Source organism: Vanellus vanellus (assembly GCF_965231255.1).
Source record: "Vanellus vanellus genome assembly, chromosome: 1".
Lineage (NCBI taxonomy): Eukaryota > Metazoa > Chordata > Aves > Charadriiformes > Charadriidae > Vanellus > Vanellus vanellus.
The window spans coordinates 71,147,557-71,172,910 of record NC_138905.1 but is presented as its reverse complement, the minus strand read 5'-3'; the positions used below and the strand labels follow the sequence as shown (position 1 = coordinate 71,172,910).

At 40.3% G+C, this 25,354-nt stretch overlaps 1 protein-coding gene across 1 annotated transcript in view; it reads right to left on the bottom strand.

The window, feature by feature from the left end:
- Positions 1 to 25,354, bottom strand: part of PTPRO (protein tyrosine phosphatase receptor type O) — a gene marked incomplete at both ends in the record, with an annotated part of 160,891 nt that overhangs the window by 42,151 nt on the left and 93,386 nt on the right. Inside the window, 7 exons of the mRNA XM_082490674.1 lie at positions 1,984 to 2,177; positions 4,661 to 4,781; positions 8,521 to 8,720; positions 11,522 to 11,683; positions 12,684 to 13,130; positions 14,742 to 14,894; positions 16,907 to 17,065. Coding sequence (XP_082346800.1) covers positions 1,984 to 2,177; positions 4,661 to 4,781; positions 8,521 to 8,720; positions 11,522 to 11,683; positions 12,684 to 13,130; positions 14,742 to 14,894; positions 16,907 to 17,065 — 1,436 coding nt within the window. The remainder of the gene's footprint in view (positions 1 to 1,983; positions 2,178 to 4,660; positions 4,782 to 8,520; positions 8,721 to 11,521; positions 11,684 to 12,683; positions 13,131 to 14,741; positions 14,895 to 16,906; positions 17,066 to 25,354) is intronic.

The window sequence follows — 25,354 nt, the reverse complement described above, 5'->3', positions numbered from 1 at the left end:
TCGTTTATTATAAATGAAATATGAATGAAACATAAATGACTTATGAGATATAAATTACATATATAAATACAAATGAGATATAAATGAAGTATAAAATGCAATATATTTTATATTATAATATTGTATGCAATATTTAAGTTAAAATTCAAATACTTCCATTGACAGCACAAAATACTTCAAATATTTAATTTTATGTTTAAATGAAAAGCCTCATGATATTTTTAAAATTCAAAATAAAATCAAATTGGAAATAATTCAAAATTTCAACGAATTAGAAATTGCTATTTTTACAGATCTCTATTTGCAGTGGCCTTTTTTTTCCAGATACTACAAGGCAATCCAAATATACGGTTTGTGGACTATTCTCTTTATGCTTCTTAGAAAAGGTTGTATCCAATTTTCACCAAAACATTGAAGCTGCTTGGACTTCTTCTGACATGACCCTTGTGTAATATTGACAATACCGACATTGTTTTGACAATTTTAAAATAAAATGCAGAGCACAAAACGAACAAAGCAACTAAGCAGAGTGAAAGAGCAAATTCAGTTCCAAAAGTTCTCACCGAGTGATAACCCTTCAGGATATAATTTTTCGATCTTTGATCTAAGCTCTCAGATAGGTTGAGTTTTGATTCCCCTGCCTCCTCACTAGGCTTGATGCTATTGCTTCAGAATACACCACTCGGAGGTGTCACTAGATCATGGGGAAATTTATTGGACATGGTGGCATTCTGGCGCACAGCTAGAGAACCCAAACAAAAATTCACCAATATCCCCCTATGTGTTAAACGCCATGACAGAAGAACAGGGAGACACTCTTCTTCTAATTCAGACTTACTCTTTAAAATTATTCTTTAAGAAATTCGGACTTTAACTGCTATATAGCACTGTTGTATTTCAGACTGAAATTCAGACAAAGGAATTCCAACTTGGCTTCCTCGAACAGGATTTGCAACAGTAAGAGACGAAATAATCTCATTTTCTAATGGACCACATTAACTCTGGACGATGGCATTATTTCTAAGACGACTCGGATCACTCAGGTATTAATCTAACTGTGCTGAGTCATGATTAGAAGATATTAATTACTCATTCGCTAAGTTATTTTTGTTTTTAATTTCCCTGGAGATTTATGTGCTAGATTTACAGTCACGTACCCAATTACAGTTAAGCTGCTGTAGCCAAAATGACTCCACAAATGGTATTATGCAAATCAATTACAGTAAATGACTATCGCTCTCACAAGCAGAAAAAGTTATTGCTGTCCTTTTTGCATACTTATAACTTTCTAAACAACTAATTTCAGCTAAAATTGCTTGCTGTCTTGTGCATTGGCGAAGTCTGAATAAAATCTCTTCACCTCTAGGAATACGTGGAAAGGAAGAGGAAAATTTCACTTCTTTTCTGCCGAACACTCAATCTCGCGAAGATGCCTGTATGTATGCGTGTGTGCTCTTCTAGAGACCAGTCTCCACCTAACTGAAATCCTGGCGTAAGTCTCTGCAGCTTCAGAAATATGAAGGGTATTTTCTCAAGAGCATCTCTGCAGTTAAGCCTTCCAGATGGCACACTGCAAGACTAGCCCGCAAGCCCCAAATCTATATTATCAATATTAATTATGTAGATAAGGCTTTGGACTACTGCCCCCGAGGAGGTGATGGAACTTTTTAAAGCCTTGACTGCCAAACTGACCCACAAACCGAAGCTGCCTCTGGACTTGCTGAACATGCCCATTTGTCAACAAAAAAGAGGCTCATCTCCTAACTCATCACTCTGCTTAAAATTTAGCACGGTTCAGCTGGCATTCCCTTACTTTCGAACAGAAAATGCCTGTAGCATCCTGGCCATTTTCTCTGCTTTGCCTGGAAAAAAGTGTCAAGCTTAAAGGCATATTCATGGGGGAGATGCTGGGAAAAGAAAGGTCACCGGAGTGCCAAGGCCACGCAGGCATGGGAAAGCAATAGTCAGTAATGGTCACTTTACCACGGAGGCAGTTAAAGAGACGGTTGCTGCTATTTCATAGTAGGTTGTCCACTCAGAGGTCATCGTTGACGGGTTGAAGTAAAACATTTCTACAACATATTTCCTGAACACCCCAAGGAAGGGTCTGTTCCAGCTCAAAACTACAGCAGTAGGTCCCAGAGGGTAAAGCGTCAGATCCTTTATTCCAGTGGGCACTATAAACCAGAAACTGTGGTTAGTAATGTGAGCGTTATCAGTTATACTTTATTTTAAAAAAATACCTTTCCTTAACCAAGTTCTACCTATTGCTGGTTTGTTCCTGACATTAATTTCCAACAACTTCCTTATCACAAGCAGTGGAATACCAGTTTTCAGCATTTGTTCTCCAGTTCATTACGTCCACTTTTTCAGAAATGACTAGAAGCTACTTGGTGTTGGCTGCTTAGCTTGAGATAAAGTACAGGGCTTGATTTTTCACAAACGGAGGGTTCCATTCTACTTTGAAATTCAAGCTGTTTGGGAGAAATTTCAAATTGCTCAAAAACAAAAGCACCAAAACTCAAAACACTTTGGAAGATAAAGGCTACAAGAAATAATATTTTTTAATGCCTATTCCGTCCTTCCCCGGGGAACCTAAAAGGTGCTGTCATGTATTGCTATTCTTGCCTCCCAGATGATGACAGTGAGAAAGAGAAGTCAAATGATTTGAAAAATGTCCCATAAGGGTCAACTTCTGCAACCTTTGCTTGTCTGGAAAGCAATTATTCTTCATGACTTAACTGAGGCTGCTTAAATAAGTACTTTGCTAACATTTGCCAGGGTTGCAGAGCCCCAGCTATTGCAGGCCGGGTCAGCGCCGAGACCAGCACCCAGATTACTTCAGCCCATGTTAGCACAATTGCCTTTCCCTTCATAAATCATTTACCACATCTTTTCTTTGCTTTCTCTAAAGCGTTAATACTCACCCAGCGTTAAGTGAGGCTCAAGATAAACATGGGGAGAATTGAATACTTTTAAAAGTGTTTTTTATCTTTTTTCGGCTTCATTCATCATTAACCAGCACTGATAATTTCACAGGAGACTTTGTTTTGCAGTTCTACTATTTTAATATCAAATTCAATATCCTGTTAAGAAATGAAAACTCATACAACTGTTGTTTTACTCCATAAAAACATCCCCTTTATAATAAGAGTCCTATGAGATGTTTTGTTTAGAAACTGATTGCCATTTTGAGTTTAGTAAGAATCTTTTATGGTTGTGAGGCCACATAAAAATGGAGAAAATGAAGGAACTTTTTTACTTTGGGAATATATGATTTTACTTTCTCAAATGAAAATAAAATTTTGCAGATTTCTGAAGTAAATACAGTGAGAAATAAAATCAAAAGCATTTGTAAAAATTGTCCAATGATAGAGGTTTTAATAATAAAGTATAAATATATTTGCTTACTATTTTTTCCTTTACTGAAATATACCATACTCTCTTTTCAAATTTTTATTCAGACCCAACTTATGAAAACATATATGTAGATCACCTAGAATGAAAAGGCTTTCATCACATTCACTAGTCCATGTTTGCTTTCATTTAAGGATTCAATTCTTAACAGTTTAACTTTGTTTTTTTCTGTTTCACTTTCTTCCCTACATCACAGAGAGGAAGCAGAATGAAAAGTACTGAAGATCTGTAGCTTTCAGCCACCTGCTCTCCCAAAAGGCAGACTGTTTGTCAAAAGGAGAAGCTGGGTGACTCAGGCTAAATATTTCTCTGCAAATGTAACTCTATACACTGCATCTCTTTCTCTTTGCCCATTCTCTTCTTAATACATTTTGTTAAAATGGTAACTTTAACAAAATAAATGATACAACTAAAAGATACTGAATTCCATCCCAAGTGACTCTTTTTTTAGGAGCCTGGTGGAATCCTGAATTACAGGCATGGGGGTAGCAGCTCTGCCTGTTGGCCATAAAACCACATTCTTGAAAATGTTACTCTCAGTCTCAGAGGGTTCTTCTTATGTTCAAATTTCAAAGCAGAGAACATCAAGATTGACTGTTAAACTCAAGAAAATCAAGGCATACACAACTGAAGCTGGTGATGGTCATGTAGTACCACAGGAGACAAGCCAGCTCTCCTGACTCTTAGCACCGTGGCCTTCAGACTGGGTCATGTTACATCCTTCATAAAGCACATTTGCAACAAATGTCTTAACAGCAGTCCCACGGACTTTGCGAGACAGCAGGAATAAATCACATCTAGGAATTGCCCACATCTCTCCATGCATCACAGACCACCCGCAGCTCAGGCTGGCTACACCTAAGTGGGGTGACTCCCACCCTAAATGACATAGACCATGAGCAGTGCTAGAGACAAACATATATTCGGGTGTCCAATGGTGAAGACGGTTCTTTCCACAGGGCCATCTGTGTGTGAATCCTGGCCATAATTCCTCTCTGGTTAGGTTTGGTAATAACTTAACATTTAAATGTGAAATATCTATCTTCCACTGAAGGAGTATTTTCCCCACCTCAGTCATGGGCTAGACAATGCAAGAAAAATATTCTCAATAAGCGTTCATTACATTTGAAATAACCAACATGACAATTTTGTACTTCTTCATGGGCTCTAGGGCTTACTGAATACACTGGGCATATTTAAAAACAAAACAAAACACATATCGAACAGTAGATGCAGTGTTTACCAATGGAAAATGTAACAGGATCAGAAGGCGGTCCAACCAACGGCCCTTTCCGTAAGTAAACCACAACTTGGTACTGGGCACCAGGAACAAGATTTTCAATGAGGCTGCTGCTTGAATTCACCTAATAGGAGGGGAATACATCAGATATGAGGTATTTAATTGGTTAATTAAAAGAAGATTGAGACTGTACATGAACTACTCGGGTTAAAAAAGGCATGATTCTGAAGACCAGCAGCTAAAAGTCCATTCATTAAGCCCAAAACGGCAAAACTGAAAGCAGTCAGGACTGACTTGACAAACGATCTGACTCAGAATCACGCTTGCCTTGCTGTGCAAGGTCAGCCGTCACACTGCAGACCCACTCTCTCCGACTGTCAAAGTTTATTGAAATATTCAGGCTACATTATTCATATTCAGGTGGTATTATTTAGACAGTGTGTTTTCAATAAAAGCCTGAGGTTTTTCATTGGCCATCTGATTCATCTGGAGCTATGTGAGCTGAAGGCAGTGTTATGGGAAAGCTGTCTTCTGAATGCAAGCGTTAAATGACTGCATGGTGAAATCAGAGAGGAATTACTCTTTCACCTCTCCTGCACAGCACCACAAAACCCCACGAAGGGACCTTCCGATTTTTCTTTTCAGTTTGAAACACCGCCGTTATAATTTCTGCTGTGCCACACCAGGTATCGGTCAGAGCAGGAGGCAGAGAGCATGACCAGGCGATTCCTGGTCTGATTCAATAGGAAAAGTCTTATCTCCTGAAGAGCCAGCTAACAGCCAACGCACAGCAGCTTTGAGGAAAGGACTTCATGCACCCCTTCTGGAACTGCAGGCTGGTATTTCCTACTAACGTTTTCTTTGCAACCTTTCCAAAGTCTGTATCACAGCCACCTTTGCTCTGGTGTTTTATTGCGATGCTCATGACTACATCGGTGTCAGCAAAGACTTAGTGAGGAAGGGAACTTGTCTTTAACAGCTACTTTGGAAAGCTAAACCACTTTTAAATCACGCACAAGGGTAGAAATGGATAGAACTCTGCACTGAATTTTGCCCTTTTCAGCTTGTCAAGGAGAATTCAAACCAACAGACCTTAACAATTCCAGGTATAATAAGCTGATAAAATTTGATTAGAGGTGGTACGAATATTTGTAGTGAGAAAAAAAAAAAAAAAAAACAAAAAACTAACTGCATTTAGACATTTCTACCTACTTGCAATAAACACACATTTACTTTTACAGATATCTTGTTTATTCACGGATTAGCTTTAGGTACTTGGTTTTGAGTTTGTGGATTAATTTTGTATTTCCTTTAATCATATATCTATAAACTTGCTATTTGTGGTTTATAATCACGTACTGTATTGTTTTGCTTCCTGATGTAACGACTGCACTTTTAATAAAGAAAAGGAAAATAACTCGAGATTACAAGCTGATTCTGACAAACATTTCTTAAATTGCCATCTAAAGACACTTCCAAACATGTAAGTTCATAGACAGTCTTGGAATAAAACCCAAAACATTTTGACAAAGATTCATTTTAAAAGACATTTTTAAAGGATGCAGACTCCCTGTATTAATTAACTTGCAGAGCTAATCACAAAGCTGAAGGAGATGAAGATTTACTGTGAGTGTTAGCAGTCTCCTTCCATTCCCATGGGCAAGCTGAGGGTGCAGCAGGGCAGCACTGCAGTCCTTTGCAGACTCCTCCATCACACACATTTAGGGAGCCAGACAGAAGCTGTGGCACTGCTCAGAAAATGGCCTTATCAGCATCTTAGTAATGTAACTGAGATGTGGGCTAAAACCTCTTTCTAATTGGAGCCACACGCCGCTGATCCATCATAGCCATAGGATCTGACATGGGGCTGCACCCACTAAGGGTTTCAAGTAACAGAAAACTGTTATATTTGGGGGTTCAGGATTCGTGATCATTAAACACATCCCATATGGCAGCCTTAAAGAATTGTTGTCCATCCAAATCACAGGCAGTCCATCCAGAGGGACCTGGACAGCCTGGAGAGGTGGGCCCATGCCACCCTCATGAACTTCAACAAGGTCAAGTGCCAAGTGCAAGGTCCTACATCTGGGTCAGGGTAATCCCAAGCACAAATAGAGACTCAGTGGGGAATGGATGGAGAGTAGCCCTGAGGAGAAGGACCTGGGTGTGCTGATTGACGAGAAGCTCAACATGAGTCAGCAGTGTGTGATCGCAGCCCAGGCGGCCAACCGTATCCTGGGCTGCCTCAGAAGAAGTGGGGTCAGCAGGTCGAGGGAGGTGATTCTGCCCTTCTACTCTACTCTGGTGAGACCCCACCTGCAGTACTGCGTCCAGCTCTGGAGCCCCCAACATAGACGTGGACCTGTTGGAGTGGGTCCAGAGGAGGGCCACAAATATGATCAGAGGGCTGGAGCACCTCTCCTATGAGGACAGGCTGAGGGAGTTGGGGTTGTTCAGCCTGAAGAAGAGAAGGCTCTGGGGAGATCTGTTTGCGGCCTTCCAGTACCTAAAGGGGGCCTACAGGAGAGCTGGGGAAGGACCTTTTACAAGGGCATGTAGTGATAGGATGAGGAGTAATGGCTTCAAACTTGAAGAGGGCAGCTTTAGATTAGATATTAGGAAGAAATTTTTCACTGTGAGGGCAGTGAGGAACTGGAACAGGTTGCCCAGAGAAGTTGTGGAAGTTCCATCCCTGGAAGTGTTCAAGGCCAGGCTGGATGGGGCTTTGAGCAACCTGGTCTAGTGGGAGGCATCCCTGCCTGTGGCAGGGGGGTTGGAACTCAATGATCTTCAAGGTGCCTTCGAACCTAAACCATTCTATGATTCTGTGATTGTTATTTACTTCCCAGTACTGACATCTTTCTAGATGGATGAAAAGAAAAGCTGCCTTCTGATCACCTCTAAACAGTCAGGTTCTGCAAGATTGATGATAGTCATGCATGTGAGCACTTTGCTTAATGCAAATGTATTATGCCATATATCTAAGTGTTATGATATGGCACTATTTTGCCTACTACCATTGTCCTGATTTCAGCTGGGGTAGAGTTAATTTTCTTTCTAGTAGGTGCTGTGTTTTTGGATTTGGTATGAAAGGAATGTGGATAATATATATTGTTTTAGTTGTTACCAGGTGCTGTTTATATTAATCGAGGACTTTTTTCAGCTTCCCACAGGAGCTGAGAGGGGACATAGACAGAACAAGCTGAGGAATATTCCATACCATAGATGCTGTGGTCAGTATGTAAATCAGGGTTTGCTGGGGAACGGGAAACCACAATCACTGCTCGGGAGGGGTTGGATAATCAGTTCACCAGGTGGTGAGAGTGACTTGTGTTGTATTATTTTATCTTGCATATTCTTTTACCATTATTATTATTATTAATTTTGTTTTCCATTATGGTTCTATTAAACTATAATTATCTCAACCCACGAGGTGTTTTTTTGTTCCTTTCTCCTCCTTTTCTCCTTCTTCTCCCCACCCTTCAGGGGAAGGGGGTGGAGAATTGAGCGAGCAGCTGTGTAGTCCTAGCTGCCGGCTGGGCTTAAACCACGACAGCCACAAAAAATGTCTCAAAGAGTACAACATAACTCGGAAGCTTGAACAAAGGACTGGCCAGAGTCACTCCAACAGAAATACGATTTTAACACTACTGGGGTTTACTGCACCCTTCCATTCCTGAATGCTGCGCTCTCCCCCTCCGCTCTGCATCAGCTGTGCCCCTTTAGATGGCAGAAGGGAGCACCTACAGCTGTGCTCTGCAGCCCTGAGCAGGATGGGGCCCTTGGGCACAACGATCCCGCCCAGCAGGGTGATTGAGCAATTTTTTCCTGTATTTGCAAAGGCTCCAGCTTCCCCCACTTACCTCAGTGCAGTAGTGCTTTTCAAGCCTTTGACTTTCCTTTTGCTTCTGACAGGTCAGGGAGACCACAGACACGATGGTGCTGTTGCCACCGCCCTCCTGTGATGCTGTCCAGGACGTCAGGGCAGTAGTGGAGCTTAGCACCGTCACAGTCACGTGCTGGGGCTTTTCAGTGAGCTCTTCTATCCATTCACCTGTGGGGCCTGGGACAGGTCCGAAAAGCACATTTGAGCAAGCCACTCTATGCATTTGAGGCACTGATGTTAAAACATCCTTCTTTCCCGGGATTATTTACTACTAGTGAAATAGGCTGGAGTGACAGCTGTCCATCTCCACAGCCCTCAGGCAGCAAAGATGGCCGCCCCTGGGGAACGGCCTGTGGCCGGTGCTATTTCACCTGGAGCACAGCAGGAGACGATGAGAGGAACGTCACTGTTTGAAAACTCAGGTTGCAGTATTCTCTATTGCTTACCAGAAAGCACTCAGCAATATCAGATTTGCTCCAACGGCATGTTTAAAAGCGGTGACATCCAATAATGTACAGATCACTGACAAACATTAGAGGACAAGCACACACGCAAATTTTTTTGCCTCTCCACACACTAACATACCCTCCAAGTGTACTACAATCTTGAAGTGTGAAAATCGAGTTCACAGTGGTTACCACAGTGAAGAATCTCAGTCTCCATCGGTCTGTTTGAAGCATTTAGTAAAGAACACAGGTTTAAATACAGATAAAATAACAATTTGGAATATAACTTCTGCTAGACTTGGTCAAAACTTCAGATTGCATGAAAATTGTCAGCTTTTCTTGTCACTTTTTAAGTGATGCTTGTGACAGCTCTCTCCTTGATATCCCTTTCCTCCACACAATTCTAATGACACTTTAAGATTATTAAGAAAATAAAACAAGTGCTGGAGCAAGAATTTGGTGTAAGATCAGCCTATAAGATTTGACATTCCAGACTGCTATCTGGGTGCGACAAAAATATTGTGTAATACCAGCCAGTAATTCGACAGGATGATTCACTGACTGAATGCTACAAGGATAAGATAAGGCTGAAGCTGGGAGCAAAATTTATTCACGACAGCAGACCCACACCTACTCAGGTGAAAAGAGGAATTAGATCATTAGATTCACCTCTGGAGCCAGGGGATGTATGTGTAGCTCTTACAATTCAGAAGTTTTTTCAGCGTTGGCGTTAAAGGAACTGAAGTACCTCATGTCACAGCCCAAAGCTGTAGTCCTCACGAAAGGCCTACTTGATTAGACTCACAGAGAGGAATGGAAAAGCAATTCCACCTTAGGAATACTCGTGCACATCTCAGGTTTGGCATACTACCAGAAATACATTTAAAATCTGTCTAAAATACTAAAGATCTTGCCTTTGTCAGAATGAATAAGATGACTGCCAAGAACCCTCATGTGGTTCTAAAAGGCTGAAAGACTAACAGACAAAACTCAAATCTCCAAACATCCTCATATGCTACACATAAAATGGAAATATTTGTTACATTCCTGTAACATCTTAATACTTTACACCCAACGAGATTCAAGTTCATCCTTAATCTGGCAATCCATATACCTATACTTTGGATTAACGTTTTCTCATTTCTCTCAGGTCTCTTCCCCCAGTTTGTAGACTTCATGGAGGACACTGTATTGCATACTGCTTAATGGAAATAAGTCACACCTTGTAAAATGGAATAACATTTGGTACTAATAGCAACATTGCATAATTTATTTGATATACTTGTATATTTACATATACTTCAATGCTTTCCATACAATGAAGCTGTCTAATAACTATTCCTAAAGAAAACCAGAAGACAGTGAAATTACAACAGCAGAGACCCTTTCTCGCTTGTGCTGTTTCCTCTTTTCTTTGTTTTCCAAATACTGTTTCTTTCAACTATAAAGTTGTTAAAACCATAGGGGTGATAGTGAAATTCGGTTACATGCAGTCAAGCATTATGATGAATTTAAGCCTAAATAGCTAGTATTTGTAAAAGTTATGAGCTACTAAAGACAAAATTTTAGTTAGTAATGTATTTAAGTACTTGATACACTTCCTTTTAATATGAATATTTCTGCCAGCCTTAGCTACTGTGTCTTGATGTAGCACTCATGATTCGGGGGAGACACTATCCTCCCACATGTAAAATTGTGCAGTGCTGCAAGTATTCCCCTATTGTCACTATATGGGCATTTTGTAGGCTATATCTATTTCTTTTTGTAGAAAATGGTACAAAGGTGACCACAGCCATCAGAAGGGTGATAATCTGAATTCACCAACACCTGTCTCACTTGCTGATCTAATTGTCAGTCATGGTATTAGTTTGCGCAGTGGTGTATTATTACTTTGTCTTTTACTAAATCTTCAGTTAAGAAAGCCTGGAATTCTACAGGGAAATAATAAATTACTTTTTCTCTTCTGAATTTAACAGGCTGAACTATTTCATCTACTGTAATTTTCCCCGTGTTCTCTCAGAGACCATGTAATTTCAGAGTTCAGTGTTTAATTGCGCAATTCCCACACTCTCAGCCTGAGATGCCCTTCATCCAGCCTCCAGGAGTAAGGAAGTTAAATATTTTCAATAATCTCTATAACCACTGACTTAATTCTCTGAATTAAATGCTCTCTTTGAAAGATGCAGGAGGGGAACCTGTTTCAGTGAGCCACTTCTGAACACTGGGCAATGACTCCAGATGATCTTTAAGGTCATTTCCAACCCAAACCATTCTATGGCTCTATGATTCTGCGACCCTATCAAATACCTCTCTTGCTTTCAGTTCTTAGCTCTGCCAAGATGGCACGATGAAGGCCCATCCGGGCAGGACATAACATATTTGCATTGTATTTCCTTCTCTGGCACAGGGAATTCCAGAAGACCAGACTCTTCTGGTCATGAAGCAGATGCCTTAGCTGCCACAGTGGTCCAACTCTATACATTAAAGTTATATTGGTGTGGGAGAAAAAGACAGATTTGTTGAGATACTTACTGATGTAAAAGCTAAGTGTTTTTGCTGATTGACTTCCACGAACTTCACAAGAGCCAGAGGAGCTAAATGTTGTTACAGACAACTTATATTTTCCCGGTTCTTTCAATTCAGCAACAAATTTGTGAGTGTCCTCACTTACTGTCAAAAATTCCGTGGAGTTCTCTAAATCAGGGGGGAAAAAAAAGTGTGGATTAATTGAAATTTGAAAGGCTCCAGCCACTGAGAAAATGATTTATATCAGAAATGCTAATACTGTTTCTGCTGTGGGACTAAAAGGTATCCAAAAGGACTGGATTTATGTGGGTAGTTTTACTTCTTGCCACCAGCACAAGAGTAATTAATGACTAAGGTTGCAGTATAGGTGTAGAGGAACAATAAACCCAGGACAAATTTTCATTCAGTAACAGGGATGATAAAATAGGGCTGCCATGACTGTGCAAGTGAAAAACAGCACGGCATGGACAAAAAGGAGCTTCCAATTTTCTATCTATTGCTTTCTTATTCTGCAAAAAAAGTATTTGCCCTGAATGTGGGAAGGCTTATGAAAACTGCTCGTCAGGAAATTAAATTCATTTGGAGAAAACAGATTCTAAACCAGAAAATCTTTAAGTAACATGGCCATTTTATTGCAGCTTCATTGCTTGAAAGGTCTCCCCGTTCTCCACCTCAGCCTCCTTGTGGCCTGAGGAATATGTTCAGTAGCTCTCCTCTGAGACAAATGTTAATCTGAATGTAGACCATCTTTTCTGTATGCCCCTTCCAGTTGAGGTCCCCCTGAGAACATTTCTCAGTGGCTATCCAAAGCTACATGATAAAATTTAACTTCTTCATCTCAAATTTCTATCAGCCTGATTCTCCTTTCTCTGATACCAGAATGGATTTACGATAACTGCAGTGCAAACAGTGCAGCAATATGTACAATGGTATAAATCTTGTTTAACAAAAGAGAATTGCAAACTGCAATTTACCCCTCCTCCCTTACTTTTATGAAGCCGAGCCAGAACTTGATGCTATTCAGCGCAAGAAAGTTCTCAAGAAATACAGGAGATCTAACAAAGCCTGCTGAAGCAGAGTACTAGATAATTAATAATTTTTAGAGGAGACAACCCACCAATGGAATTACAGAAAAGGGGCACGAAAAGGGTATATGGCTCTGTTTTACCTTCCCTTTCAATATTGATATGGAAACCATCAAATGCAGTAGGAGGCTTTGGTGGTAACCAGGTCAGCACCATTTGTACAGGAAGGAAGGAGGGGGGGTCCGGCTTGAGTTTTCCAGATGTGTTGACTTCATTGGCCTCGTAATCACTGGAAACTGCATTGACAAATTCCTCTTCACCGTCTGATGACGCAGCTTCATTAGACCACCAGTACGGCTGTGACGTGGTTTCGTACTCAGTGCTGTTATAGCGGTAGTCCGGCCAGGCTGCAGATGTGTTCACTACTGGAATGTCAGGTGGGTTGTCAGAAAAATGGCTAAGTTTTTCTTTCCTTATGATTTCTTGTGGTCCCATGAAGGATTCTTCTGCAAAATTCCCACTGTGCTCTTCCCAGTTGTTTCTGTTGATTGGTACAATCTGAACAGAAATGTTTCGAGGTGGGTAAGGAACTAAAAGAGAAACAAGGGTTAGTTTTTTAATAGGTATGTTCTGTGCATATGTACTATTTGTTAATTCCCCAGAGAAATACCGTTTGCAGAAAAACAATGCATCTATGGATACTTTGAAATAAATTATTCTTATTAAGATTCTCCCTTCTCTTACACATAGTTATAGCAGAAGTGATTCTAGTAGGATCAAGATGAGCGTAAATTCACAGAAGAATACCAGGAAGAAAAGCAGATGTGAAATCACAGTAAATCAGACTTCAGTGCTTTTACAGCAGCAAGGCTACTTGGCTGTGACTTTGTAAGAGTGGATCTTCATTTATTTTATTGTGTCTTCCAGAAAGATCTTGATCATCAAAAAAACCCACTTTTGTAGAAATGAATTGAAAAACATATGTAAAACTAATATATGGCATAGCTCATATTTAAAAAGTATGACCTTCACGTTGCTGTAGGGCTTTTAATATGCTTTTAGTGGCCACCTTTAAATTTAATATTTGTGAAAGCTTGATCTTAAGATTTGGTCTTCTAGAAGACAAAATTCTGGCACGCAAATAAGTTCCTTCAACTTATGCCAGGAGGTGATCACACAGCATTTGGTCTGCCTCACTGTAATTGCTTGTCTGTCTGCCCTTACACACGATTAAGTGCGAGTAGCCTCTGCAAACAATTTTGACTGGCACCTTTTAAGCTGGCACCTTACAACACACTAATCTGTTCACCTCCCCTGCCCCAGCCATGGCCACTAATACAAAACCAGACGCTACAATCTTGTTGCAGTTCGTGTGAAGAATGAGGAAAGGGAAAGCATCAGGAAAGAAAAATGCGATGCTGTTGGTTGCATTCTTCTGGTTCAATATCTTGATAACTATATTTAGGATCCCTAGGACAGAACTCAGCTGGCATCAGTTGGCTTTGCTCTATCCAAGGCAATGGACCAACATCCGTGTATTCATCTGAAGATTTGGCCTTTTGATTTTACCACTGGTTCATTTCACTTTGGACCCTGGAAAATGTCTGTGGTCCAACAGATTAAGAGGCAAGTTTTGGGCACTGTCCCAGGGCCAAATTAAATTAGCTCTGGACCCTGAACAAATGCAATTTTCAGCCTTTGCAACTGCTGTCTTGGAAATTAAAAGTTCATACTTCAGGGCATAAGCTGGCCGCCAAGCAGGGCGACTATGACATTCTTCTTCTCCGTGATAGAAGCCTGCACGATGAGGAAGGCCTTCTCCAACAGTTTAGCCACGATTCAGTGCACAAGGAGACAGACCAATATAGATAAATCAACAGTATGCTCAGTGCGGCTTATTCTGGTGGCTTAAAAATTAATTCCCAGCACACGGCCTAGGATATCTCAAGAGAAGCAGAATTTCTTTTCTAAAAAGCAAGCTTTGTACCAGAAACGCTCATGCACATTTCCCTTTGCACTATATTGTACACAGAACCCTCTGTACTCGCCGCAGCATCCTCCTCCCATGCTCCTGGCCAGGAGCAGCTCCTGGGACTGCTCCCCCACACAGCCTCCTCTCTGTGGGATCAACCCCTCCCCATAGCAGGGCGGACAGCAGACAGACAGACTTGGAGCAAATGGGACATAATAATTTTCTTCACCTGTTCTGTGCTGTTTGGGCTCATGCTGGACCCCGCTGTATTCCACTAGCGTGCTTTTGTTGAAGGTTGCTTCTGACACCAACTGAAATGTGATGTTACTGTAGCATATACCTGGCAGCCAGTGATTGAAAACTGTTTTACCTTTAAAGAAATCTGCAGAAGGTTAAAAAAAAAAAAAAAAAGAAGAAAGGAAAAAAACCAGGAAAATACATCAAATGTTCACTTTCTGATAATGTAACTGCACATGCTGAACTGGCAGTGTTTCAGATGTTTAAACATTGCTCAGCCTGGTCTGAGACATGAAATTCTAATAATTCAGCTTGCCAACATTTTTCCTGGCTGTCAAAGCCACTTTGCTACAAAAAAAAAAAAAACAAAACCCAACCAGCCCAAGAAACATGAACTACTTTTCACAGGAAAGGGAACCGAATCTGGCAACCTGTTCCATGTGACGCTGAATATCTCAAAGAGCATCTGACAGCTCCTGCAGACCTTTAACTGCTGCACGCAAAAGCCTCCTTGGTCTTTTGCTGACTGAGGCATAACGTTGGGGGTAGATGCTCAAAGGGCCATCCACCATGAATCTGAGCGCAAGCCGCGCAACTGAGAGCTGAGCTCACGTCCAACATCGTTATACGTGTGGGCTGAAGAGAAGTTCCTTTGGGCTGTTTGGCTAATGGAAGGAGTGTGCAAGCTGATTAGCCAATCTCTTAATTCAGGATGACTTTTTTATTAATCAGCAGCTGCAGCTTCACAGCCCCTGGAACCATGTATTAGCTGCAGAAGACAAAAATTACTGATGTTATCCCTTTTGTTCTCTGGAAAGAGGTCACCTATATTTTGTGCTACGATAAAGCATCTTCCCTCCTAACTTCTGTCACCTTACAGCATTGAAAATGTGATTTCTAGCCCCACTCTGTCTTGAAGCAAAGAGACTCCAAAATTTTCGGACCTCCTACTGGAGGTGCGTATCTCCCTCTGCTGACCTTGCAGAGAGCTTACAGTGACCAGACTTCGACACTGGGACCTTTAGTTCAGTGCCTAAAACTCAATCCAGCACCTACTGGATTGCTTAAAAGCATTTTACGGCCACTGTGCAACGTTATGCAATTGGGGTTTCAGGGTCTGCAGAGCATGCGGGTGCCTTTCTCACCTCTTAGGATGCTTTCCATAGGACAGTCCCATTTACATCTTTGAGATAAATTCTATGCTTAAGCTATATTGCAGGAGAAAAGGGAGTTCAGTTTTAAACAAATAAAAAAGAAAGCAGAATTTGCTCTTGTTAGAGTTTAGATGGTTAGATCGGTTGTTTCAATTGTTTAGACCGACTGTCTAGATTGTCAGATTGATTGCCTTTGATCAGATTATTTTAAGGAAAATGAAATTTATAATATGCAGCAGGGTTTATTCGCTCAGGGGCAGTACTGAAAGCTACACTAATACACAGTATTACACAGCACAGCACTGTTAGCACTGTGTCACTGTACAGTGATACAGGACCACCAGGTTTAAATCCCACACCAGGAATCAGGTATATTGAATGTGTTTCCCAGCTCTGGAGCATCCCAGAGCCTTCCTATCAGCTATTGACCAAAGAGGAAACCTTTGCCTGAGGGAAGGGACTGGGAACTTTTTTAATGCTTTCAGCTGACACAGAACGTCACCCAGGGATTTCAACAAGCATATCTAGAAAGCAAAACTGTATCTTTGTCCTTCCTACAGAGTTTTGACTTTCTTTCCTTTCTCTTTTTCTTTTGTTTTGGATTGTACAGCAGCAGGGAAGACAAAAAATACAGTGGAAAGTTTTGGGGATTTTAGTGTACATGTTTATTTGGAAGCACCAAAAAGCGGGGATCATCCCTTCCTAGGTTGATTTCAGAACTTATTAAAAAAATCCAGACCACCCAGACTTCCTCTAAAATCCAAAAGCAAGGAAGCATCACTAGAACTAGAATGGGAAGCAGGTTTAAATCCAAAGCGAACCACTTGCTCAATTCAAAGACCCATCCTTTACTTCATGATATAAAAGTAGTTATATAAACAGACACATTACCAGAAATATAAATCATTATCACCAATGCATGCCAAAACCACACCTAAGACCACTGTTTAAAACGTTTCCAGCAGAGTTAGCATTAAGTTTTAGCGGAATATTTTCCTCCTACCTTTGTACAGCATTGTTCGGTAGTCTTTTCCTTCCCAATAGCTTATATTTACCCTGGTAAAAACATTGTACTTCTCTGGGTACTGAATTTCAAACAACACTCCTGTTTCTGGAGATGGTTTGTAATCATAGATAGAAACACTGCTCACAGGAAGGGGTTCTAAAGGATGTGCAAATAAAAGGAAAAAAGGAAGAAAGGAGCACATTAATAGGTAAACTGAGTTCTTGACACATGTATAACACCAAAGAAACAAATGGTTTTGCTAGGTATGGCACAGGCACTCTTAAATCTACCAGGTGATATCACGGGCTTCACAGAGGTCTGGGACAAGAAAAAAAATCCCTATTTGCCATAAAAAATAAGGTTGAAATAGCAGTTATTATTTAAGCACTCACAGTCATCACCCCAGAAAGATTTTCAGCTGTAACGCTTGCCAATCATGTAAAAGTGCCCAGACAAACACAACGAAACACTTGCAATTGCTCAGAACTTTGGCATAAATCTAAACTTTTAAGATTAGCTGAGAACCTTATCAGAGTAACGGCTAAAGGAAGCTACCTGAATGAAAACTTTCTATTTTGACACTTATTCACTTCTTTGTTTCATGGGTAATGACACAGTTCCCATTCCTATCACATCTGAGAGGGTCACGATCTTCAACATATTTATCCACACCAAGCTTCTACAAAATATAGCAGTACCAGTACCGATATTTTACAGATGAAGAACTGAGGTATGGAGAAGTAAAGGCGTTTACTGGAGGGCACGGGGGAAGCCTGAGCACAGTAAAGAGGTAAGTGCAGAACTGCTGACCTATAGTGCTCTGAACTCTGAGCCAGGTGGGCTACGAAAAGTAAGAAAAATAGTCTGTGATGTGGCATCTCGACCAATGGAGTTCCATTGACTAAGGAAAGCCGTGTCAATTCACTGTAGCTGGGAATCTGAATTGGTGCTAATAAGAGAGTCATAGGTCTCCTTCAATCTCCTTTATCCACCAAAAAAAAATAAAACAAACCCCCAAAATTTAGTCTTTTTTGGATGCTCTTCACAGCAAGAAAAAAAAAATTACAGCAACCCAACTATACATTGGTTAAGAGGGCCAAGCAGATATTCAAAACAAGGTTATAGTGTCAGTTGCAATTTGACATACTAACATTTTTTAATAGAGGTAGTTAATGAACAACACCCTCAGTAATTATGCCTACATCCTTATGAGTTTTATCGTGTTGATTTAGTTCTCACACACTTTAGGGAACAGATTGAAAAATTCAGGCTGTCATTAGCATGGCCTTAGAGGACACATTTGAGTTCAAAGTTCTGCTATGGTAGACCTTGGAGAAAAACTAATAAAATATTTTTCCCCAAAGAGTATGGAGTCACAACGAGCAAGAAGAAAGAGTATATGAAAGGGAAAAGCAAGGGAAAAGCAGTATCAGTTTCAAAAGTGGAATTATCCCACGGAAGGTGGAATAGGTTAATCAAAGATGGAAAAGCAGGGCTCTAGTGGAAGCAAAAATTTCCTTCCAATTAATAGCACGGTATTTTCATCACAGTACTAAGTTTCACTAAGATGTGAGGAGAAAAAATGACAACTAAGAACAAAAGCCAGAGATGCAAACAGAATCTCTCCCTGAGTCTTAAGAAGAAGTCGTGTTGTCATTTTTAACTTTGTCAAAGCATGGGAATGCAATGTTGTGAGATTATTAAAATATTTCTCATGTCAAAGATGCTTCATTAGCTTCAGGTAAATATCAGTATATTTGCATGTTAACCACTTATAAATAGAAACTCCCAATCTCACGGATACCAACAGGCGCTTCTGTGATGCGATCTGTGAAAATTTTGCTGACAATTGGTAATAGCCTAGAAACAAACAGGAGTAAAGCAGATCATGGGAAACAAAGCCTTATCCTCTTCAGTCTGCTGGGGCTTTTCCCATCGCTTATTCTGAAATAAATAGTTGATCTGACTATCCACATGACCAGAGGGTTCATATCACAGCTCACGTAGCACACGGTAGTAGTTTAAATGACAACAACAATCTCTAAATAGCACAACTCTTCCATGCAGTCATCTTTCACGTTAGCGGGTGTGCCCTGGGCTTTCTTCTGCTATCTCATTCACATCGTAGGTCTCCTTATTTCTGAAAGAATTACTGAAACTTTCTTATGTTGGTGATTAAATTAGCCCATTTATTCCTTCCTACAACAAATCAAATAAAGGATGGAAGCTATATTCATTTTTAACCCAAATGATTTTTCCTCCTGATGCTTTGATTTAATTAACCAATAATTGAATTAAGTGGTAATCACCACAGACTCTCTTTCTTGTTGTTATCTTCCGCTTACTATCCCCTCCTTGCTCATGGCTGATGTTAGCAGAGTAGCATGAGTGATATAATGCAATTTAAAGATTCTTCCATTATCTTACTTCCTTCGGCACCAAATCTTCACATCAAAAGCTATTTGCACACTGTGAAATTAAAAGGACACTCAGCAGACAAAAATCATGTTCTGTTTCTCACTTACTAACTGCTCCTGGGGTTATTAAACTCAAAAAATATGTAAAATGTCACTCTTCACTATCTATATTTGTAATTCAGAGCATAAACAGTCCGGTCTTTTTAATATTACAGATTTCAGAATGTAGGATCCAGCTTTTCACAGATTACGGTGGTTCTCAAGAAAATAGCCTAAAGTGTAATACAATACTTCAGAAAACTTTTATAAACGCTCTGCCCTACATTGATGTCTGAAGTCATATTACAAAAGGGATTTCACTGTCCCTCTAACAGCACGTTTAAAGCACTTCTTCATGTGCAATCTCTTTATTTTTAGCACAAACCACAACACAGATTATATTAAATGCAAGTAGACAAGCTTGCAGGATCAAAACCTAAATTTGTCTTTTTTCTCAGTGCCTCAGAATTTGCTGCTCCTATACCAACTGCTTTCCCATTATATCTGTTTATGAGAAATTTAACTTCTCTATTTCTCCTGGATACCGCAGCATTTTGTATTTAGCACACAGCTTGCACTGTACAAACATCAAAATAGCACAACAAATGTTGCTAACCTCTTCCTCAAATGCCCTGGAAAATTCTGGATGCTAAATCCTCCATTAATGCATTCAGTGTGTGCCAGACACATTAATGTTTGCCATTCAGGAAGAAAAAAAAAAAGTACAATGAAAATAAGTACTATATTTCAATCAAAATCCATTTGGTTTTAATATTTGGAGATTGGGTCACTCTATAGATTCAATTAATGACTGATTACTGGGGTAGCTTAGATGTAGTATTACATGTGGGTGGTTGAAATGGGACTGAGATCAACTCTCTCGCTTCTCACACTGAAACCCAAATTAATCACTATTTACCTTCATATTGTGACTTTTATAAAAAAAGAAGCCCCATTAGTGGAGTGACCCATGGGTAATCCCCTTTATTCACAAGAAGTTGTGAACTACATAACTTTCCCCCCAGCATGACACTGGGGAGACACTAGATTTCTGTATCTATATAGTTACTGGGAGTAAGTCGTAGCCTGAGTAAAGCTTCCACTACGCTATAAAACTCAAGAATCATTTTATCTCTTGCTAAAATTCAACGATTTTTGAGATTAAACAGCTGCTGTTTAATACTTTAGGAACATAATACTCAACTTTATGGTATATAATAGAGGATACCACGCGCAATTACTTATGAAAGGGGAATGTAAGTGAAAGTAGTATCTGAGCAATGATGGTGTATACTGCAAATTCCAGATGCCCACATAACATGACTAATAAAAAGACAATACAAACTAAATAATAATGTTGTCACAAGAACAAAGGTGTATCTGTTGCTCTGGAAAAGTTTTGAGCCAATACTTTAAGCCAGCCTTCTAATAGAAATTATGGCAGGAAAAAATACTCATATGCTTGCAGCTCTTTTTGTTTCTTTGATCCTGATGGAGGGGTTTTTTCACCTTAAAAAGGGGATAACATGATTTGTTTGCTGGGGAAAGCTGAGCACTTAATGGACCTAAATGTTCTTCTGAGTTACGTTTCAAAATTAGGGCCGCCACAGATAACCAGCCTTTTTAAAGATGTGCCATGTCATCCTTTAAGAAAGAAAAGCACAAAGGACTTAGGTTTTACATTTCATGGGAAAAAAACCTCTGAAGCCCCTACTTCAACAGCTCTGATCCATTAATGAGCCAGAGGAAAGGATTCGACCTGCTGAATCACTTCCTGCAGCATCTGGCACAATGACAACCAAGCAATAACTAGGTCTAATGCCAATTACTTTCTGGGAGCTGAAGAGATCAGAGTCCCAGGCAGCAGGCCCGCTGCTCTCTTGAGGAGAATATTTTTTGTAGAAGACACAGAGGCAGAAGTGTCCCTAAAGGGAATATATTTTACAGTGATTTATGTAAGGAATCATCGGCTTTTGAAACAATGAGACATTTAGCACTCAAAACTCCTAATCACAAGCTAAAATAAGTCAGGCAAAGCTGCTCTTAATTACCCTCAGAGATCCTGAGATCCTGATTTCTCCGATTCCCACCAGAGATACATTTTTCCTACAGCACACAATAGCTTTGCAATGCACTGCTCTCCCCATTCCTTCAAATGTACAAACATTTTTTCCTTCACAACAAAAATTGAGAGTGAATTTGAAAAACAGAAAAGGCTCTATGGGTATGAGTCATGCTGGGAAGAATAAAACAAGGCTTCAAGCTGGGAAAATAGAGAATGAGTGAGAATTTCAGTCACTGATTTTACATCCATGCCCTTTATTTATCTCATAGAGTACGACGTTAAAACCAATTAGTATTAAGGTGGAACTTTCTTTCAAATATTGCAAAGCACTAAATTAAGTATCTAAATTCTGTGGTTACTTCACTCCTGTTGAAAAGCCAAAATGCCAAGAGCAGAAGAAAGCAAGCTTGAAATAATTGTGTTAAACACCAGAACTACTTCTAACTTTGCCCAGACTGAAAACTGGAAGGAAGGTCATTTTGATAGGCACAACACAACTGCACACACAGAAATCTGGCCAGGATGGTGAGGCTCATGCACCTATTCTTGTGAAAACCATCACAGGGATCTTTAATAATAAGTGGTCAGGGTTTCAGTTTTCCTCCTTCAGCAAAGTACTGAGCCCAATTTGCCGAACACAGCTTTGCTACAGAATCAGAAGAAAAAGTGCTCTTTTGTGCTCAAATTCTATTTTAGAGGTTTCCTATCTAAGAGTTGAACGCGCCCTGTTCATCTTGTCCTTCTAATGTCCCAAGTCAGGAAGCAATGCAAGGATGTGGGCTGTGCTCAAGCTGACAGAACCCTTAGGCTCCAAGAAGAAATATTGCAACAAATAGCTCATGCTTTGCATTACAACAATCTGGACCACAGAACCTAAACAAGGAAACCCTATAGTTTGTGGTGTTTTGATTAACACGAGAAAGCCCTGAAATGATTCCGGTCAGAGAGAAGCAGAAAACAAACTGTTCAGTCTTGTAGAGAAGGCTCAAATTAACAACAGAAGTCTCGAATAGTAGCATACATGTATGCATATATGTATATTTATATAATGTTAAGATATTTTATATTTTTAGATGTACGCATTTATGCACACATGTATTTATAAGTATTTATATTTAATTTATAAGTATTTATATTTACACATATATAATTAGATATGCATATGTATAATGGACAAAATATATAATTTGTTGGCTTTTAAATCATCTTTATCTTGAGGAGTCTTTTTTGTCTGGACAGAAATCTTTGAGGGGTAAAACAAAATCTTCTCTGATTTAAGTGGGAAGAAGTTCCAACCTGTGAAGGGACATACCTTTTTCTTGCCAATATGCTGAGAAGCAGCACATAGCTGAGGGATGTGAATAGGAAAAAGGAAATGTCATCAAGATATACCGCCGGAAAGCTGAGGTCTTTCACGACTCTCACTGAATTTCTAAGCAGGCAACCTCTTTGAAGGACCTTGCTCTCGTTTTGACATGCACAATTTGGATACACGCTGCTCTGTGTGAAACTCAGATCTCCAGCATATGGCCAAGCTGAAAGACTACATCTCCCTGCACTGACTCCTTTGCAGACATCAGGCGATCCCAGAAAACTATTGTGAAATATTGAAGTACAGCCTTGGGAATAACCACATTGGCATCACTGGCTATCCTGCTTGATTTATCTTGTGGCAGCCTAATGAATGGGGCCAATCTAAAACTGGTAAAGCTCTCCTGATACCAGTGAAATTAGAGCAGGAATTAATTTGGTCCTGGAAGCTAGTTGCAATGTGTCATTTTTTCATGTGTAAGATATAGATGGAATAAATTAAATAGTTATATGTCTTTGCATGGTTAAAATAAACTAAGGACGTTAAACAGGCAGAAAGAACATATGGCATGAAGAAAAATACGAATATCTCCTAATTATTGTCTGCCCAAAAAATCAAGTTAATTAATAGTCAGAAAATGATGTAAAACAGGCAGTGGACAATACCGTTGAAAGGAAAAATTAAAATAAGAAAATAAAAGCCAGTTATAATCTAATGCAGTTTTGCAGGAGAAGCCAATGGTCACTACATGAGTTTTACGATCTCTTCCCAAAAGCACTGTACTGAAATATACCTTAAAAAGCCCAGCCTGCTATGCCGTCTTTTCATTCCAAATTTACTGTCATTCCTGTAGCCTTGTGCTAAAAAAAAAATGAGCTCGGTTAGTAGCCGAGGCTGCTGCATGAGAGCTAGCACTCACCAGTCTGCCGAACAGAAAACACCAGGAGCGAGCCAGGGCTCCCCTGCAAAGCTCACAATTTACAGCACGCTTTCGGCACAGCATCCTTCAACACTGCCCGTAAAAATGCCCTTTCTCTTCCACGAACCGGGCTGACCTTCTGTTGAGACAAAACCAGTGAAATTCGCTGTTCCCTTCTTTTTACACCAGTTCCTCAAGCAGTGCGGGCCGACTGCCAGGACGGCTGGGCCTTCCAAGGTCTGGGTGAGCAGCAGAGGCCACAGCGGAAAACCCTGAGATGCTGCCAGTGCACCCGCGTAAGACAGGTGGCGGAAAGGGGTGGGCTCCTTTCTGCCGGAAAGGACACCGTCAAGCCTTGGAGGAGCGAGAGCGACGTGGGCTGCGCCCCTTGGGAGCCGTCAGCCTCGTGCTCTGTCGGGAACACCTTGAGCCAGAAATGGGAAGTCTGGGGTTGGCTTTGATGGGCTGAGTGACACTGACTCCCTCCTTCCTTCAGAGATCCCCTGCACCGGAGCGTGTGCTCCATCTGCCGCCTGGATCACACCTTCCCCTGCTGCCAGTGACCCTCGTGGGCTCTGGAAATCAAACGGCAATGGGCACTGCTGCATGACTGCACGTGCAGCATTCAAAACCCAAGGGAAATGCATGGGGAGGCTTTTTTTTTTTTTTTTTTTTTTTTCCCAGTTGTATATGGCACCTGATGCTTCCATTATTTTCTTTTAAGAAACCAAACCAACCATAAAATAGAAAATTGGATTAGAATTATTATTTGGCCTGCAAGGTTAAAGCAGTCAAAGAAAAGGAAATTCAGGCTGCCTACGAACCCTTAAATTGTCCGCTACACTTAGATGTTCTTGCACGTATGCCTTATAAAAGACTTGCATTACCCAACCCCATGATATTTTTCCCATGGAACCCCTTCATAGTTGTCCTCATCAGGGCACAACTTGAGCACACAAGGGAAGGCTGAAGATGATGCAAAATCTGGTTACTCCTGAGTTTCAAGCACCTCAGTAACATATGAAGCTACTGCAATACGCTTTGAATGTTATTACAGTGGATGGCATTCCTCATTGACAGAATAATATAAGTACACAAAATCATAACCATTCCTCATCTGCAAGCGAACTAAAACTGGTCTATAGATTTTAATGTGCCATTTACCAAAAAAAAAAAAAAAAAAAAATAAAAATCTGGAAGTTGTTTTTGTCCCATCCAAATAATTTTTTTGTCTGTCTTTTCTTGAATCTGTCTTCCAGATGAAGAAATCATTTTTTATTCTACAAATTGTTTTCAAGTTGGCACATGGAAACAGTTCTGGAGCAACAGCAGAGCCAGAAATACAGCAGGAATCACACAGAAATCTGTGGTGCTTCACATAATGACAGAGCAAACAAAATCACACCCCTCCCCCAGGATCAAAGCACTTGCAGGTAGTAAGAGAGAGACTACTACAAATATGGTCTCCATCACAAAAACCTTCAGCTGTACTGGCAGAAACACATGGTGGCTACTATCTGGTTTCCAGGTTTAGTACTGCTTCAATATATTAGCAATCAAAGAACATTGTTATTGCATTTAAAACAGAATATACCTCACCATGTGACAGGAGTCCTCACACTGAAATGTCAGTCAACAATTTTTATGCCTTTAACTAGATTTTTGGAACTCCTGGTTCAGAGAGTTTAGGATG